We start from the raw sequence: 18,610 nt of genomic DNA, 5'->3' as shown, positions 1-18,610 counted from the left end.
AATTCCATAGTTCAACTCTTGCTTTGAAGATAAGACTTGTTTTTTCAGCAGAGAAATTTAAGTTGAAATATCCTACATTTGTCTGCAATCGATAGTTGAAGTTTCGATAAATTGTTCTGGCTATGGTCGTTGAAGCTTTGCTAAGATGAGGGTACAAATATTTTCGTCTATTTTCACAATGAGAAGTGGAAATTGATCAAGCCACTTTGAAATGTTCTTTCCACTCTTTAAAATGTGCTGCATTCTATCGTATTGCTTTAATCACTATTTGCTTATGTAGATTTTAATTATTTCTACCCATGATTTTAATACAGTAATATGTATTTTTTTTGAAGTATTTTTATAAAAATTGGAGGCAGTCCTTACCCTACATAGATAGCATACGTTGGAGTTGACATAGTTAACTTGAAGATTCGTTTGAAAAGTTTCTTTAAATCATCTCAAACTATTCGAGTTGAGTAAAACCAAATGCTTGACTGCCATATAGCATACATGAATCGAATACTTTGAATTTCGTGGCATTGCAAACATTTATATTTTTGAAGAATTTCGGCCACATTAAGTTGAGTGCTAGTTTGGCTCCGCTACATTTTTTTTGCATGTTTTGAGAAGTTTAAATTCTATGTTAATAAAACACCTAGATATTTAAATTCATTTACTGTTTCGAGACTCTCGTTGCCAATCTTCGAAACCTCCTCTGGTCTTTTTCTGCTCATTCGTTTTTCAAAAATCATTACCTTTGTTTTTTGTATGTTGATGGCGTGTTGCAGTACGCCACTAGTTTGTTTATTAGATGCTGTAGCGTGTAGGGATTTTCAGCTTTCAGATAGAATGGATGAAACACCATCTATAAACAAGGCAAATAAAAGAGGGATCAAGATGCATCCTTGAGGAACTCCTAAACAAGTTGCAAACCACTAAAATCTTCAATCCACCCCATACAGCAGCTGAAGATATCGAGAGAATATTCAAGTAAAACAGTGGGAATTTTCTTGACATACCCATGTTCGAGAGTTTGTTAAATAAAGCTTGTCTGTTAATAGTGTTAAAAGCTGCTTTAACGTCGACAAAGCATACGTAAAGTTTTCTGTTTTTCGAGATAATTTCTCACGATACTTGTCAATGCATACATTTGATCAACAGTGGAAAAACCTTTACGAAGGCCAGCTTGAAAGGCGGTAATTTGTGTGTGTTTTCCATTCACCCAACTAACCTATAATACAGTATTGCGGTGAAAACTTTTCCAAGGGAATTTAAAATGGAGATTCCTCTATAATTTTCGGAAAGATGGGTCGCCCTTTTGTAAATAACATTTATAATAGCTTTCGTAAAATTTGAAAAGAGCAGCTAGAGTTTCAGCGTCAAGAGTTTTCTTCGTACTTCTTTTCCCATCGGTTACTTCTTTTACAATATTCCAAAAATCTTTTGAATTATTGCTGAGACAAATTATTTGCTAGGTCCTTGTAGTAGAGAGCTTTCTTTATTGTACATAGTGATTTGTACAATAGTTTTTTGAAAAGTAGCATATTTGATGTTTTGAATAATTTAAGGTATTTGAACGATTGCATTTTGTGACAATTCATAAACCAATCTTTTTTATCGATCTAAAGGCTGCAAAGTTCTTTTAAGCCAATTGTTCGTTTTTATTTGATGACAAACAAAAGAATTGTATGGGTTTGACGAAATCGAATATCACTATTATACAAACTAAAAAGAGAGCATATTTTTTCGAAATTGAAAGTGTACAAATTTTCGAATTTGGTAGGTATTTGCTGTTGCAGTAATTTCAGCTTTTAAAAAATAAAAAAAAATATTTAAAATACTTTTAATTTGCGTATAGAAGATCTTATTCTGATATCTTTTTCAACATAATTATTTGTCGGACCAATGCAGAACTAGGCTAGGCCATAATATAAAAATTGAATTTAAAGCTTGAATACGTGTTTACTCCTAAATTCTAAATTTTTATGTTACAAGGGCATCTCACAGACACGAACAAAGGAATGCAAAAGGTTATCTTTTCATTAAGTAGTACGAAATTAGAAACTTCGGACTCAGACTAATTCTGCATTCATGCGATGAATTGGTAATATGGGTGTTTGATATCAAGTCCAAAGTCACAAGTTAACAAATTTCAATTGACTCATATTATCATATAATATAATAAAGCATACAATAGAAAAATTAATTCATTTGGCGCTTGAATAAGTTTATCATTTGACACTAGGCAGGTTCAGGCGACATAAGGGACTAGAAAGTAAGGCAAGTTTCTAGTATCTAATTGGCCAGCTGCCAAAAAAATGGCTTCCAATTAAGGCAACTTTATTGCAAAGTTAGTCAAGAAAAATCTCAATAACTATGAAATCAAGTCAAATTATTTCAAAATGACAACTGATCGCATCTTATCATTCAAGTGAAAGCTGATCTCTATTACTCTATAATTTATTTATTTTCTGCACAATTCCATATGATGTTTTCTGTAAAAGTGCTCCTTGTCAATTCAAAAAAAAAAGTAATATTTCTCTACAATACAAAAGACAAATCGTAATGAACTTGTAGCTTGTCTGGGGTGTATTTTCTAGACAATAATGTGTTTGGTAGTTCTTGTACTATGAACTTAAAGTAGAGGTTTGTGAAGTAAAGTTCTGCATTTGAAATGCATGACACTTGGAAAACTAACTAGTTGCTTTGGATAAAATGTACCTTCAAAGAATGAAGTTCACTGCAAATGAAGTCCCTTATGTTGCCTGGACCTGCCCACTGCCTCAAAACTGGTTTGTCAAAAACTTATCTGTCATTGTGAAACAAACTCTACTCTGACTTTTTATATTTGGTATTTTGATCAATTATAATTAACAAAATAAATATATTTACTATATTATCTGTAGTATTTGACTGAGTTTTTTATTTTGATTATTATTAGGAAGGAACAAAGTCTACCGCAAGAAACAGAATTGAAAATAATGAACTTTTAATTACTTATTTAAGAAAAGGAATGCCAAAAGTTTGCCGCTTTAAAAAATTCATGGCGAGCATCTTGAAAAATGAAAAATGAGAAGTCAAGAAATTGGTTTTCGAAAATTGTTACATATCGTCTATTGTGTGTTTTCTCCATTTTCATTTATGTATGTATGTATATTAAATAAATATATGTAAATTTGTTTGTTAATAATTAATCTCTGTATATTTGTATGTATGTATGTATATATTGTATCATCCGTATATTAACATGTCGTGTTATTTATGTTTATTCAATAATAATCCTTTAACCAGTGTTAGTGTTTTGTTTGACTCAATGTTGTTTGCAAAATATGAAGTTAACCAAAATAAACAAAATAATTTGCTAACTCAAAATTAAATTTTTAAATTAAAGTATGTCAAGGAAAATATAAAATTAAAAACAAGTTGTGCATGATTTGCGAATCTTTGCAAAACACATTTTTTAAAGTTTTTGCTAACCTTGGCTTGGAATTGATCTGAATTCATTTCGGCTATTAATTTAGCCATTGCCTTTTCAGTTTCCTCAAGTTTTTTCCTCAATTTTTCAATTTCCATTAATTGCTCAGATTCCTTATTTATTGGATGGTTTGATTTTGTAAGTTGATAGCTGGATGATTGGCCAACGCTTTGCGAGCCGTTAGTAGCAACTATAATGTTAGATGATGACATTTCTCGAAGTCTTTGATCTTGGCAATTAATCCGGCTACAGTGTTCTTGTTGCTGGTTAGATCCTATAAAATGTTTTATACGAAACTTCATAATGCAAGTCAAATACTGAGCCAATAATAAAAGGATAAGATAATTTCCGGAACACCAAATGTTAAATTTTATTGTAGACTCACGTGAAATGTTGTAATTTTTTATTAATTGTTCAAAATTCAGCTATTATTATTAATTGTGATAATTCTTCAAAGAAGTGTAGGAAAACGTGTATTTAAAAAATAAAACTGAAATGCATTTCTAATGGGTAGATTTAAAAGATGCCCTTTAAGCCAAAAAAATCAAAACTACCAAAGAGATTATAAATTTATTAAAAGTAGATCCCTACTTATATCTGCATGCAAAACGAAATTTAAATCTAAATATATTTTTGTATATTGCTATTAAGTAATTAAAACGTTAGATTTTAAAGCCTCCAAATCCCTTTTTTCTTACTTTGGTGATCATTTGGGAACAGCTTTTATTTTTTATTGTATAATGAAAATTAGTCGCCCAAATTATGTGACGAATAGTTTTTAAGAAAGGTGTCTTAACGTTCAACTACTGTATTTTTCATCAAAACTTGACATTCCACGACTGCCATCTTAAGAAGTATTGTTATAGTGGAAAAGTAAGAACTCAATTTTTGTATTCTTATGATTTGACCTTTTATATAACTGGATTGGATTGGATTTCCAACATTATTCTATCTATCTTAAAAAATAGATATTAATTTATCAAAATCTCGAGTTCCTTTTTCCGAAATCTTGTTACTTATTCCCACTTCTAGCCAGAGGCGTCTTTAGACTTTTGGTGGCCCTGGCCCAATAGGATTTGGGGGCCAAAATAAGTAGGAATATATATATTTTTGTTTTAATTCCTTAGGTTACGAAAATCATTTTAAAATTAATTTGTGTTTTTTTTTTCAATATTTTTAAGTTTCAAAAAGAACTTGACAAAAAAACATAAAACAGATATTTTTGTATGCTTTCATATTTTTTAAAAATTTAGTTTCTATATTTGGAAATGTGTAATCAATTTCATCCAATGTAATTAGATTGTACAATTTTGATGTTGTAATAAGATCTTCATTTACATCTTTATTGAATTCTTTTAATACGAGGTGCAGGCACTCTACCTCAAGTTCTTCCGCATTAACATCTCTATGGTATTTTTTTATTCGCAAGAATTTTGCAACTCCACTGAAGTCAAATATCGACAAAACAAGCTTAATAGCAATTGGATCGTATTTTCGTCAAAAAACAAGTCGATATTTTGAACTTTTCTCTCCCAATTAGCTGGACGCATAGTGGACGGCCATCAAAATATGTGGCACGCGAACTTCATACTATTTTCCGTTGCATTACGTCTTTATAATAAGCATTTGGATTCTGAATTTTGGCACACGCTTCAAATTTATCAAAATACTCCCTTAGCTCATTTATAGAAGAACATAGTTTTAAACCCTCTCTCCTCTTCCTAGTGCTCACACTGTGCGTCTGCATAATAAGGGTAGTAATATCCCCTTGAGTGTGTGTTCATTATAAAAAAAAGCAAATTGGCAGAAACGTCAATCGTTATTGTTTTTTTGAAGGCTCTTGCTGGTTTTAGGAATTCTTTCTAATATTGTGCTCCAAATTTCTGTTAAAATAAGGAACAGTTTTGACATTTTCTTAGACAGGCCTAGAGCTTTGCTCTTTCTGTCTGGAGCTTGCTCTGGATCTATAGAGATAGCTGTCAAGGCTTCAATAATTTGCTTATAACCATGATGGAGCGCGTTAACTGCATCAGCTTGTGCAGACCATCTTGTTTCAGAAAGGTTTTTAAGAACTCTATGTGAACCTTAACATTCATTCAATTTATTCTAGCGATGGGAAAAAGCAGAAAAAACTTTTATATTTTTTGAACCACTGGAAGAAACTTGTTGCCTCCTGCACACAACCAGCCACATGAAGACTTACTAAGTTAAGAGAATGTGCTGCACAAGGTACTTAAATCTTGCTTACAAACAAGAATATTTTCCCGACATATTAGACGCATTATCATAGCTTTGTCTTGTACGATCCTCTATTGAATTATTATGATTTTCCAGAAATGTCAAGATTGTGTCAGCCAAATATTCAGATTTATGCTCTTGCATAGGTATACATTTTAAGAACTTTACGATGGGAACACAATTTTTAACATACCGAATTACAAAAGTCAAAGGGTGTACTGTCAACGATTGTGTAGAACTGCAGAGCAGAACGAAAGCAGAGTTGTTAAAATAATGTTCACAGCGTGTGCAGGTATATGATTAAGGATTCATGTTGCCAGAAGTTTAAGATGTTGAATTTCAACGGAACGGAGAGTAAAATAAAACTTGTTTTTCTGTTACTGTCTACTACACTTATTTCGTTTTCTATATAATTCTTGTAAAAAAGCATTTATTTTCTGTTGGTGGATTCGGGGGCCAAATTTTTGTGGGGCCTTGGGCCCTGGCCCAAGACAACACTGCTTCTAGCTATGTTTGATTTAAATGACGCAATATTCTGAACATTTTTAAGAGGCTTATCAAATCATCATTTTCTTTAGAGTTGGTTGTATCAACCACTGCAATGTATCATTTACACGTTTTTCTTAAATTATCATCTATTTAAAAAGGGAACAGCTAGCAATACAATATTTAATTTCAAACTAAGAGATTGTTAAATTTGTTTATAAAAGCATATGCTGCAATAATTGTTTGCCTTAAATACATACATTCATCTTACATTTGATCAAGTATTACGAAAAAGGACATATTTTAAAATTTGTAATTTAATTAATAAATGAAGAAAATAAGAAGAAAATGTATGAATTAAAGTTAAAAAAAAAGAAATTCAACGACTACAATGAGCTTACTTGTCTGATGTTCTCTCCACCCTGATTTTTAAGGGGAGTTTAATGATATATGAATTATTTTTAATCATTTTCGTTTTGTTCAATATTGATATATTTTTTTTGGTATTTAAAAGGAATTTCAATACGAGAACAACAAATGTAAAACACAAAAATCTTACCCAATTTAGTGCCATTTGTTTCATCAGGTTTTTTATCGTGACCGAATACTTCCTTCCTGAAGTTAGGATCAGCTGGTGCTGGTCCGTACGGCGCGTTGGGAATAGGTTTTTTGAAGACAATCTTCATTTTAAAAAAGTTGAGAATTTGATATTCAAATATCACGTGGAATAAATATAGTACTGAATTGTCACCTTCATAATTGTGTAAACGAAGAAAACAATAATTCCTATTGTGTATAGTGGCATTATCAGTCCCATGCTGCTTCCTTTTGGTTGAGCCTGGTGAACCGACCCTGCTCCCATAGGTGGACGCATTCCAGGAATAGGTCCAGGCTAATAGTAGGGAATAAAAAGTAAAATTATTTATTTTTTCGGAGATAAATATAATTAGAGATAATATAATCAGAGATTTAAAGTCTTAGCACCCTGAGTTTGTATAAAGCTCATGTAATTTTTCTTACAACTGTTTTTCCATATTATATTGGATTTTTTTCAAAAAACAATTTTGACTGTGAAATAGAAGTACATAAATGTTAAGATAGATTTAAAAATGTTTTTACAAATCGAATTGCTTTTGTGCATACAATTATTTTCTCGAACCTTGTTATTTATAAAACCTAGAGGGCAATATTTCCAAGAACAGTTGAATTAAAATTAATGTAAATGGTATATATATTGTTGGTTACTTTTTTGTTTTGTAATTAGCGAACACTAAAAGGGTTCAGTATACCTTTAATATGCCAAAGATATAGTGTGAGCATTAAGAAAGGGTTCGATAGGAGGTGTCGGTGTACATTGATTTTAAACTTCTGAACATTGCAATGATAGGGAAAGATAGAGCGTGGCAAGGTGTTCTACGTTCGAGTAGTACGGCTAAAAAATGAATCTCTGTACTTCATAGTACGGCTGAATTTGGGCTCAAGGGTAAACTGATGGCCATTCCCAGAAGCGCGGGTATTACGGTTAAATTGTTCAAGGGGAGAAATGCAACTGGCTATTTCACTAGAGCAGTACGTTAAAATAAGGCTAAAAAAGGGTGAGACAAGAAACCTTGCGTCAATGTTCGTAAACGAGTTGATGATGTTAATGTCACCAATAATTTTAAAAGCTCTTCTTTGAATACTGTCCTAGAGGCTTAAATAAGTTACTGGAGCACCAGCCCAGAGATGGGAATTATATTCAAGTTTCGGACGTACATATATACATATGTTTTGTAGATTGTAGCCAGATCAGACGGAGAGAAAAATATCTGGAAACGTCTCAAAAAACCTAGAAATCTTGTGGTATTTTTGGCAACATAGCGTATGTGATCGCTAAACAAAAGGTGGTTGCTGATGCCCATTCCGAGGATGTCGAGATTTTGCGTTTCGTTGATGCAAGTGCTACTCATAGATTGTGGCAAAGAATGTTTATCTCGCTTTAACAATTAGTGCTATCGGTCGGTAATTTGTGGGAGAAGAAGATTCGCCGTTTTTTGGGATTGGCTGAACAAATGTAGTTTTCCAACTACTCAGAACGGACTTAGAAGAATAGGATAGATATAAAAGCTTACGCATTAGTTTTGCTAGCGTGGAAGAACACCTCCTCAGAATAATAGCGGGGATACCATCTGGGCCAGCCGATTTATGAATGTTGAGATCTTTAAGAACTCCACCATAGTTCGAGTACGAAAAAAGATTGGTCCCATAGAATAATTACCCGTTCAAGGGGGAATCATGACACTATCTGGTAAGGTGGAATTTTCGGCGAACTGCCTTGCAAATAAGTTGGTTTTATCAATAGAACTAACTTAAGGAGTGTCATTGACAACAAGCGTAGTAACCGAGAAATTTATTACGAATGACCAAAAAATCTTACTGCCAATGGAACATTGCAGTATTTTTCGCCGTAATTTTTGGTCGTGTAAAAATTTGGTTCTTCGAATAAAGGCGTTGTCCTGGCTTGCTTAACCTTTTCCGGTTTTCCTCAGTCGGGTTGGCTTTGAAACACAGGAAGGTCGAATCAACCCATAATTTAAAATTGGTTTTAATACTTCTAACCCTATTCGGGATAAAGGTTTCCATTCCCAGATGAATCATACTAGAAATCATATCTGCACTGGATTCTACGTCGCAACCGAGGAAGCATAGCAACCAGTTAAAAATCTTGAAGAAATTATTGAGACTGTTTCAGTTGGCTTTATCGTAATGCATTCTTTAACTGGATTTGTTTGACACGAGAAATTAGCAGATATGACACTGTGGTCCGATGTTCCTAGAGGCGTCAATACACTAATTGTGTATTTATCAGGATCAGAAGTGAGACACAGGTAGAAATGGTGACCTCAAGGCAACCTAGCCTGAGATGCAATTAGCGCTGTAGTGCGCCGTTTTGATAAAGTGAGCCACAAGTCAAGTGTATTTTCTGCTCGGCCGTTAACGTCTGATATACGAGTAGGCTGATTGACAAGCTGAGTAAGATGATTAAACTCAGCAAAAATCTCAGCACACATTCCTTCGGGTGTTGTCTGGCCGAATGGCGAAGCCACGAAGAATTGTGTACATTGAAATCGCCCGTAATAACGTTTTCAGTGTGAGGATACAGGGACACAATTCTTATTATGGAGTCAGACAGAGCATCCAGGTTTGGGCTCCGATAAAGAAATCAAAAAATAAAGATGATTGAGAGGCATGTGAAAACTCTTTCGACAAAGTTTGAAATAAAATAGCTGTAATTAATCGTATAACATTTTTATTTGTTGCCATCACATTTTTTGATATTATATTCTTTTTTATATTATTTGAGAGCCACGGTTTCACGTATAAATTTTTAGGGTTGCATAAAATAAAAACCCGAAATAAAATCATATACCTTTACTGTTGAAAAATATATATGGACTTAGTTTTAAACATTATATTCAACAGCCTTTAAACTTAATATTTTTGACATCGTATAAATTATTTCAATTTTTTTCAAGACATTATGTACAGGTATCTGTGCGTTAATGACTTGCTCTCATAAATATATTACTAAATAAAATTACTAAAACAACAGTCTTTCTGAAGGATTTTTACTTTTAGCCTGGCTAAACAAAAACAACTGTTTTTCTGAAAGCTATTTACTTTTAATCTGACTCTTAACAAAGAAATCTCATATAGAAAATGAGATTTCAAGAAAGTTTTATCTTCTACCAAAATGTTTTTCTAATGTACATTTTTTTTTAAATGACCAAAATTCTATAAAAGTTAAGAAGAAAAACATTGATATTGAACTCTTATAATTTGTACTTGGGTCAAATTCTTAAGAAATATTTTCTTTTTTTTCAAAATTTATGATTTTTAATAATTGTCGTATCGAAGAAGAACCATAACAAAATTTTGTTGTTAAAAAGAAAGCAAAACAATTACTATAACTTCTATTTGTTGCTCTATGAAAATGTTTGTCTTATTTTCTAAATAATTTATTTCTTTGCTGAATGAAAGCGTTTCTAAATTGAGATTTATATACGTGTATTATCAAATTAGCAACTAAATATAATTATTAAAATACCGTGGAACAAATAAATATTGACCATGAATTTGTAAACGATAAAAGCAATCGTTGTCGTTGCCGTTGCCATTGGTGTTGTCGTAGGAGGATTAAGGAAGGTCGTCTAAAAATACTGTTCGTACTTATTTCCAATATTTGTACGCAAATTCTATTTTACTGTTTGTCTTTTCGAAAAAATAAAATAAACAAATACCAAATAATGCATCACTATTTTAAATCGCATACAATTTTGAATAAATGAATCACAAATAATAATTATTGTTTTTAAGACAACGTTTCGCCCATCTTTTCCAATTAAATGAAAAATAGAGTTTCTTTATAATTAGATTCAATTTTTGTTTCTCAAATGTAATTAAATAATACAAAACAGTTTGTCAAACATCATTTTCGAAATGATTTTTTGATTTGTAGCACAAACATTGTTTTATGCAATTAAAATATTGTATACATGTCTCGAAATTCGAACACGACCAGAGTAGTTTAGCAAATAATTTGGCACAGGTTCAATATTATTGGAAGCCACATTATTGTGGGACTAATTTTGAAAACAAAATTGTTCATCTACAAATATTGCACGTTTTTTTGTACATAGGTGTCTTGGTATAAAATAGAAAACGAATTTTTCTATCTAACAACACAGATGTATATTGTATATGATAATGATTCCAAGAAGATATATAGAAATACTCGCAATGATAACTTACTCTTCCTTCAACGATTCTCGGGGGCGGATTGCTAGCAGATTTTGCCCTTTCAATGATGGGAACAGTAGGCGTTGCTGGAATTGCTCGGCCCCTCTCCTTCATTGACTGATATATGGATTCCGGATGTAGATGCGATGGCCGTTCTTGACGCAAGCCTGATAGAGGAATAAATAATTAATTAATCTAATTTTGTCCATCTAAAAGACATTACATATACTATGTATTTTTAATATTAAACATTAATGTTCGTAGGTATTAAGAAGAACAATACAACAGAAAATAACACATAATTTGAAAACCACAAAAGGATAGCAATACATTTCGAAATTTAAAACTTAATTTATAGAGTCAAGCGAAATTTAAAAACTCATCTTGTTTTTTAAACTGCTTATACAATTAGCTCGAAAAACAAAACAAATCCTTGTTTATTTCTATAATTGGAATCTTATTACTTTTTTTGGATATGATATTATTTTGTTTTAATTCCCATTCTTAATATTTAAAGCCTGGGTAACACTTGAGTGGGACTTGAAGCCCAAACTATATTTGGTCATTGTGCCCAATTCAACTGGGACCTACTTCTTGTAGCCAATGGTGGCTTCTTTCTACAAGAAAAACATATTTTGGTATTGTTCCAGAAGGGGAATTTTCTCAAGAACTTAATCAACAGATTTCAATAATCTTGTCTTTCAATGCAAGCTCTTGTCGATGGTCAAATTTATAAATTGATGATGATTTTTGATGATCGAAATTGTCATTAATTTTCTTATGGCATTTAAATTTTTGAGACAAATTTATTTTGTAGGTATTGCAGCCGGGCAACACATTTCTTTCAAAATTGATTTTCTGTTGAATAAAACTTTTAAGATCGTTACAAATTAAAGACATCTATATTTTGAAGTGATTTTGCTTTAGATGTTCTAGAACTGAGATTTAAACACGAATTTCAAGAATATCAATGTCCCAAAACAGCAAAAGTGACACCTTTGTTAAACTAATGGCTAATTGAAAAAAACAATGCACGTTTCATATCTATTAATGTGAAAGCTTCGAATCTCTTGAGAACTGAAGTGAAAAAAGATTATGAAACGTGTAATTTGTGACTGCATCACAAAAGTTTTTTCCACCATATTTGTATACCTTAGTTTGTTTTTATTTTATATTCAGAGAAATTATGTACTTAAATTCACTTATTTCCTTAAATGTAAGAAACAAACGTTTTTTTCTCTACAATTTTAAAGTTTTGTTGACTCCCTTAATAAAAAAATATTTGTAAGCATCAGCTCCAATCTACGAGTAAGCAGACTGATAGCGGTAGTAATAATAGACTCCCGAAAATTGAGTCCGAAAAAACTACTAAGAAAAACAGAAAGTTCTTGATATCAGATTCTTTCCCATTTTCTGGGTTTTTCAATATTTTTAATATAAATGGCAACAAAAAAGAAGAAACCAAAGTTTCAAAATAATTTCGTACATTTCTCAATGAAAGCAATAAAAACCCTCTATAATATTGTGTTTTGCTTTTAAATAAGGCATATTTAGAAAACTGTTCGAGTCTTGGAATGCTTTTATAATACGAAAGTCTACTAAATTAAATAGTTAGACTATACCTTGCTGAAAAATAGCGTTCTAAAATAATTTAATAACTTAAGTTGTCAATTTAGTCCTTGAAATGTGTACATTTAAGGTGAAGATGCACATTTTGTTATTCAAATTTTGTTAACCTCGTTTAAAGAACATTTTCCAGCGGTAGGTAAAAACTCGTCTATATGTTAAGCGCGTGAACCCCCTCCCGTCTGGATCCGCCCTTGCTTGTAGAAAGAAGTTGTGATTTATTCACTTGGGGCTCGTGTCCCTTAGTAACTAAATACTAGTCAAAATAATACGTTTGAAAAATCAATATGAAGTATTTAAATAGAGTTCTAAAGTACAATACTCCAAAAACATATAATAACATATACATATTATAACTTTTAAAAATAAGCATATAATCTCATAACTCAGCGGGCAGCAGACTTCTTTCTAGTCTATTTTTAATCAGCTCGAACAGAATGTACTTGCAAATAAAACTAATTTTTTGAAAAGCTGACTGAAGTTAGTCAAGAAAAACCTCACTTACTATTAAGTCAAGACTATTTGTGTTGAAATATCGGCTGATCATATTTGGTTTACTTCATTTATTTTTGATATATGTATTTATTGTCTGCTTAGTTTCATTCATAGTTTTATATAAAACTTGTCAAATTGAACAAGGACTAAGTATTCTAATTCACTATACCATATCAAAATCAAACAACTCATAATGGATTTATAGTTAACGAGAGGAGTTTTTTTAGATAGTAATGCTTGGGTATTTTCTATTAAAAAAAGGTTCAAAGTTTGAAATTAGTGTCAAATTTGTTTTTTAGATTCCAATTCAAATGTAATTAGATTGAATTCTTAAACTGAAAACTTCAATGTAAAGTTTGTTTTCTTATAAAAGTGGATTTTCCCTTAACAACGTGTTATCTGTTTTTCTATTGTTCCTAAATGAAATAGTGTTAGTTAAAAATAAACATAATAAATTCAGTTAGTACAGCCAAAATCAAAAAAAAAACACTTTTCTGCACACATGAAATTTCAGTGAAGGGGAAACGTAAAACGCAATTATGCACTTTGTCTTTGCTTTTCACATTTCACTTTTCATATAATTGTTAGTGAGATTTTCCACACCACACTATACCAGGTAGGTAATTATAAACGTTACGGAAAGATGAGCACACTTTTTCAAATCTCAGTTGGATTTTAAACATACAAAAAACACACGCCATGAACCTACTCAATTCGCCGGTTAGCAAGTTCAATTGCTTTCGATACAAATGTGGTCCAACTTCAAATGGGGTGGAATTCAAGAATTTCTCTCTATCAAGAACGACATCACAACAGCCTTTAATATGTTTTTTTTTTAAATATATTTTATAATACAAAATAAAGTTCACTTTATTATAAATTCATTTTATTGAAACAACTTTTCTTACCTCCAGGAAGACGGTGATCCTTTGGGGTAGGTTTTGGCAATGGGCCACCAAACATCATCGGATGAAATACTTTTGGCCATAATATTGCAATGCATCCAACTACGGTGATAACAATAATCGCTGTTTTCTTCGAGCCTAAACATTCGTTGGCGTGAACAGGTTGAGTCGGTGCCTTTTTCATTGTGGTTTTAATTTAATTTGTTCGTTTAATTTAAATTTAATTTTGAAATTTAATGTTTCGTTTAGGTTTTGTTAGTTTTTTTAATTTAATATTATGTAGATAATTTTTGCTATTATATCATTTTAGACAAGTTCGATTTTTAATGTAAAAACCTTATTGTTAACATAACCTGAAATAAGAAAGAATAAAATAATTACAGGGGCTATTATTGTTTAGTTAGTTAAATTTGGAAAAGAGGTTCGAATATGTATGTTTAAAGAGTTATATGAGTTGATTGAAATTCGTTCTTAGAATACAATTCAAAACAAAAAGGTTATGAGCATTATTATTGAAATTATCGTGAGTTATTAAATACAAAAATAAAATATTTCTTTCCAATATTGTGACGTTTCCTTTTTTTAAACATTAGTCTCAAATACAAATTCTCCCAACCAAAGACGTATGTAGTTAAATTTTGTTGGCTTAATGCGCTACATTCAACTGCTTTTAAACATTAATCCTGCACTGTAATCCATTTCAAATTAAGACTACATTTTAGCAAATAATATAAGGATGTTAAAATGAAGCTCTAACCAAAATTCAGATTTGGCGACATTTTTTCGAGGAAATGGCGCTATTTTATCTAATTTTCCCTTACTAACATAGAAACAAATCTCACAAGAATATATATTTAAATACGTGGTAAGTTATTTGGGTACTTAAGAGCATTGTGAGGGTAAATGGTGAAATATTTATTTATATTTATGAGTTTATACAAAACAACTGTTTTATCCAATTGCTTCTCTTCTCTTCATTCTTACTGAAGAGTGTCCATTATTTAGATATTTTATTATTCATTTAAATATTAATTGACTTTGTTCCATTTTATATTTAACTTTAATAGTTAATTAGTAAAAAAAAATGAGGCTGGGATGCGACCCACACTGATAACTTCGCATCACGTCTATCGATTTGCCTTGCTTAAAAGTTTGTAGGCTTTCGTGTTGTGATATAAAGTTGTTAGTTGAATTATTCTTAAAAAAATTAAAACTACCAAAGATATTTTCATATATTTCAAAATCTAGTTTTGTTAAATAGATTTTTAGTCGAACAAATTTGTTTACCAATTTTAGTAGCATTTCTTAAATTCTTACAAATTGGATGAATGGAGTTTATTTGAGAGATATCAAGAACCGAACATCAATTTGTACCAAATTTTATTTTTTTATGAAAAAACGGACTGTTGGATTTTTATAAAAAAAAACTACTGAATATCGAAAACAATATTTTCTGTGAAAGTCGGAAGTAAATTTTTAACAAGTTTTAGTATTATTTTTGTGTTAGGTTTTTATTTATTTATTTATTATTTAAACTGTCGATTCGATTTTTCTGAAAATTTTACTGAATGTGTAAAACAATATATCTTATAAGTTAAAATTTGTTGAAAGTCATAATCTCAGAGTTTTCTTTAAAGTTTTTATTTTTTGTAAAAAAAACTGCCAATGTGTCAGACGTACGAACGTACGTACACACGCACTCACAGACATCTTTCTAAAAATCTTTTATTTCGACTCTAGGGACATTGAAACGTCGAGAAATGTAAAAACTTTCAATTTGACAAATGGGACCCATTACAATAACTTCCTTTGGGAAGTTAATTAAGTAAATTATGCATCATTAGTTAAAAATGTAAATCACTCAGAAATGTTAGCGTCAATATGCGTTCTACTTTCTTTTATCGAATTATGACATATAAATGTTGGTACTATTAGTTATGCTCGTTTCGGGGTTTTTAAGAGGTTTTAAGCTTTGTCATACTTATGAAGTTTTTTAGAACATGTTTCTTTGGCGAATCGACATTAAAAGGCTTAGTCCGGAACAAGTCGTGGAATTGTATTTTCAAAATGTGCACTGGGTTTGCCTAACTAATAAAGTTTTACCGTTAAATCATCGACAATCAGTGGCGAAGGCACCATACAAGTCGATTCCTATCGACTTACCTGTTGTAAATCTCAATATCAACAAGAAAAACTTCATGCAACATGTATATAAACAAATCATACAACAGCAACCCTTGTGGCATCGACATTATTTTACAATAATTTAATCAACATGTATTTGCTTCTTTCAAGGTATGCCGGGTTATTAATTTATCGCTGAATAGAGCAAAAATTGTTTTCTCTCCCGTTTCCTCTTTTACTTCTCGCTAGGCGCGTGCTTCTTTATTCAACCAACGCTTTCTTAAGCATAGAAATAACCCGATGTTCACCGCCTTTCTTTCGATGAATTTCTATGTATCTGAAAATTCACTTGCTTGTGCAAAAACAAACAAGATTGTTGCGCATGTCAGGTTGAGCCTAAGCAAAGCAGAACGTTGACGCACTGCACTACACTTGTTATTCATAGAGCAAACAAAAATTCATCCATTCTGTATAGAAAAAAATCCAAACGTAACCCGTCTTCTATGGACTTATTTCATATTTTCCTTCATTCTCGGCGGATGAAGTTTAAGAAGTAGGGGTTGCCACTTAAGCAAAATTGCGTAGTGGAATTATTTTTGGCAGAAAGTTACTGTAATTTTAATTAAGTGGCACAAGTAGCCAACATTAGGCAGATTGCAGTGCAAGGTGTATAAATAAAAGTGTGAACAAAATTTGAATTGGAAGTTATTTGTGAAATGTGGTTGCATTTTGTTTAAATTTTAGTAACTTAAAAGTCACAACGGCTCTTATAGGAATAGATTGCTGTTTGAGAGATTTTCTGTCAGATGAAAATAATGACTTTGAGAAACTTAATTTCTTAAAGAAAAAAAAAAAGTGGTAGAAATAGGACACTCTACCCCTCCTTTGAGCTTATCCATTAAATTAGAAAGCAAATATTTCTGGTGTTCTTTTCAATTTGATTCCAAATAAACAAACGGATGTTGAAATCGCAAAGAGAGAAATAGAATGTTTTGAGTCTTGGCTTGGCTCTGATTTCATAGAGAAATTTGAATCAATTTTCGAAAGTCTAAACGCTAACGGAGAACCGCCATTGAAAAAGATACTGCTTGAAACGGATTTAAAAACGCGCTATAAACGCTTTTTTGTACACAAATTAAAGATAATATTATAGGTCAACTTATAATGCAAGACATAAATCTTTTACTAATTTAGTATTCTTAGATTAACATTCTTAATAAATTGAAATAGGATTCTTTTGTAGCAACAATGCCGTATAAAAAATATCTTCTTTAATAAATATTTTTCATGGAATATTCGATTTTAGGGCTTTAAAAAATGAACTTAAAGTTTTTGCATACAACTCCATCCATTCGTCACCTTGAAGATTAAGCTCCCATGTTAGACATGTTACGCGACACATTTCCTCAATTACTTAATTTGAGTAGATTGTTTTTAACACTTCCGAATAGTGTTACTTCAGTTGGGAGATCTTTTTCAGCAAGTACATTTGTGATATTTTTTCTAGTCCCTCATTTTTCTCCGACTTAACTTTATAAATAAGTCACGCCTCGCCACTGTCGACAATAATAATTCTTGTTTAATCTATAAACACGTCAAATTGTGATTTTTGGAGAGACGAGAATCCTTTTGAAGCTTCTGAAATATCATTATATCCTAAAAAAATAACCGTTTGGTGTGGTCTGCATACCAAAGTAATCATGTCTGAAACACAAACACGCTTCAGCTTTGGCATCGTTAAGTTGGGCCTGCTTCGAGGTTGCTTTGAATGGCATTTCCAATATAAATAAATAAATTACCAACAGTCCGTAGAGAACCAAGGCTTAGTGACTTAAAACTCTCAACCATTCCTGTGTGCTAGTAATTGGTCCTACAGTTTATATGCTGAATCCAAACGGCTAATTTGAGAAAGCACTTTTTCATGACAAGAATTACTCTTAGAGAATTTGTCAATTTCTCGCAAGAGGCAGTACCCGTGAATAAAACTTCAGGTGGCACATGCAGGGAAATCCAAACAATTTAATTTATCGCGGAAGTAGCTTACCCAGCCTATAATAACCAGTGGGAATTCCTCCAAAAGCAAATGTACATATTTTGTTTGTAGACAAAGCAAATGTTCAGCAAATTTGAACTAGAGCTTCCGTTTGGAATCACATTACGTAACATTACGTTATTTCCTTACGATTATCAACTGAAACGTGAGGTCCTTAGCTTTATTGTGATAGCATGCATTGAATTGCTACTGCTGATCGTAAACGTCAGGCGAAGCCGAAGCTGAAGCGTGTTTGTGTTTCAGCCTCATCTCAGGCCTACACTGATAAAGTGATAAACTAACAAAGATTGATCTTTACATATAAAATCAAATACTCGACATGAAATTGATTAATTAGGATTAGTATTAGAGTATTTTTAAGATTGGGCGCTCTGTATGCCGTTTATGAAGTGAAATCCAAGAACTCAAGTACAAGAATTTATGTTAAAGCATTAAATGCCCTGCAAT

General features: G+C 31.5%; 1 protein-coding gene across 6 annotated transcripts in view; it reads right to left on the bottom strand.

Annotated features, from left to right (window-relative positions):
• LOC129949209 (resistance to inhibitors of cholinesterase protein 3) overlaps nucleotides 1-18,610 on the bottom strand; it is a 31,783-nt gene that overhangs the window by 6,863 nt on the left and 6,310 nt on the right. For 3 of the 6 annotated variants that reach the window (XM_056060513.1, XM_056060512.1, XM_056060514.1), the window contains exons 2-7: nucleotides 13,990-14,339; nucleotides 13,791-13,898; nucleotides 10,973-11,127; nucleotides 6,933-7,073; nucleotides 6,741-6,861; nucleotides 3,460-3,731 (exon numbers count right to left, since the gene is read on the bottom strand). In XM_056060513.1, coding sequence (XP_055916488.1) covers nucleotides 3,460-3,731; nucleotides 6,741-6,861; nucleotides 6,933-7,073; nucleotides 10,973-11,127; nucleotides 13,791-13,898; nucleotides 13,990-14,170 — 978 coding nt within the window. In that variant the 5' untranslated portion in view covers nucleotides 14,171-14,339. The remainder of the gene's footprint in view (nucleotides 1-3,459; nucleotides 3,732-6,740; nucleotides 6,862-6,932; nucleotides 7,074-10,972; nucleotides 11,128-13,790; nucleotides 13,899-13,989; nucleotides 14,340-18,610) is intronic. The other 3 variants (XM_056060515.1, XM_056060516.1, XM_056060517.1) reach the window with 3 other exon arrangements.

The sequence above is a fragment of the Eupeodes corollae genome, chromosome 3 (assembly GCF_945859685.1).
Source record: "Eupeodes corollae chromosome 3, idEupCoro1.1, whole genome shotgun sequence".
Lineage (NCBI taxonomy): Eukaryota > Metazoa > Arthropoda > Insecta > Diptera > Syrphidae > Eupeodes > Eupeodes corollae.
This window is presented reverse-complemented; position numbering and strand designations above follow the sequence as displayed.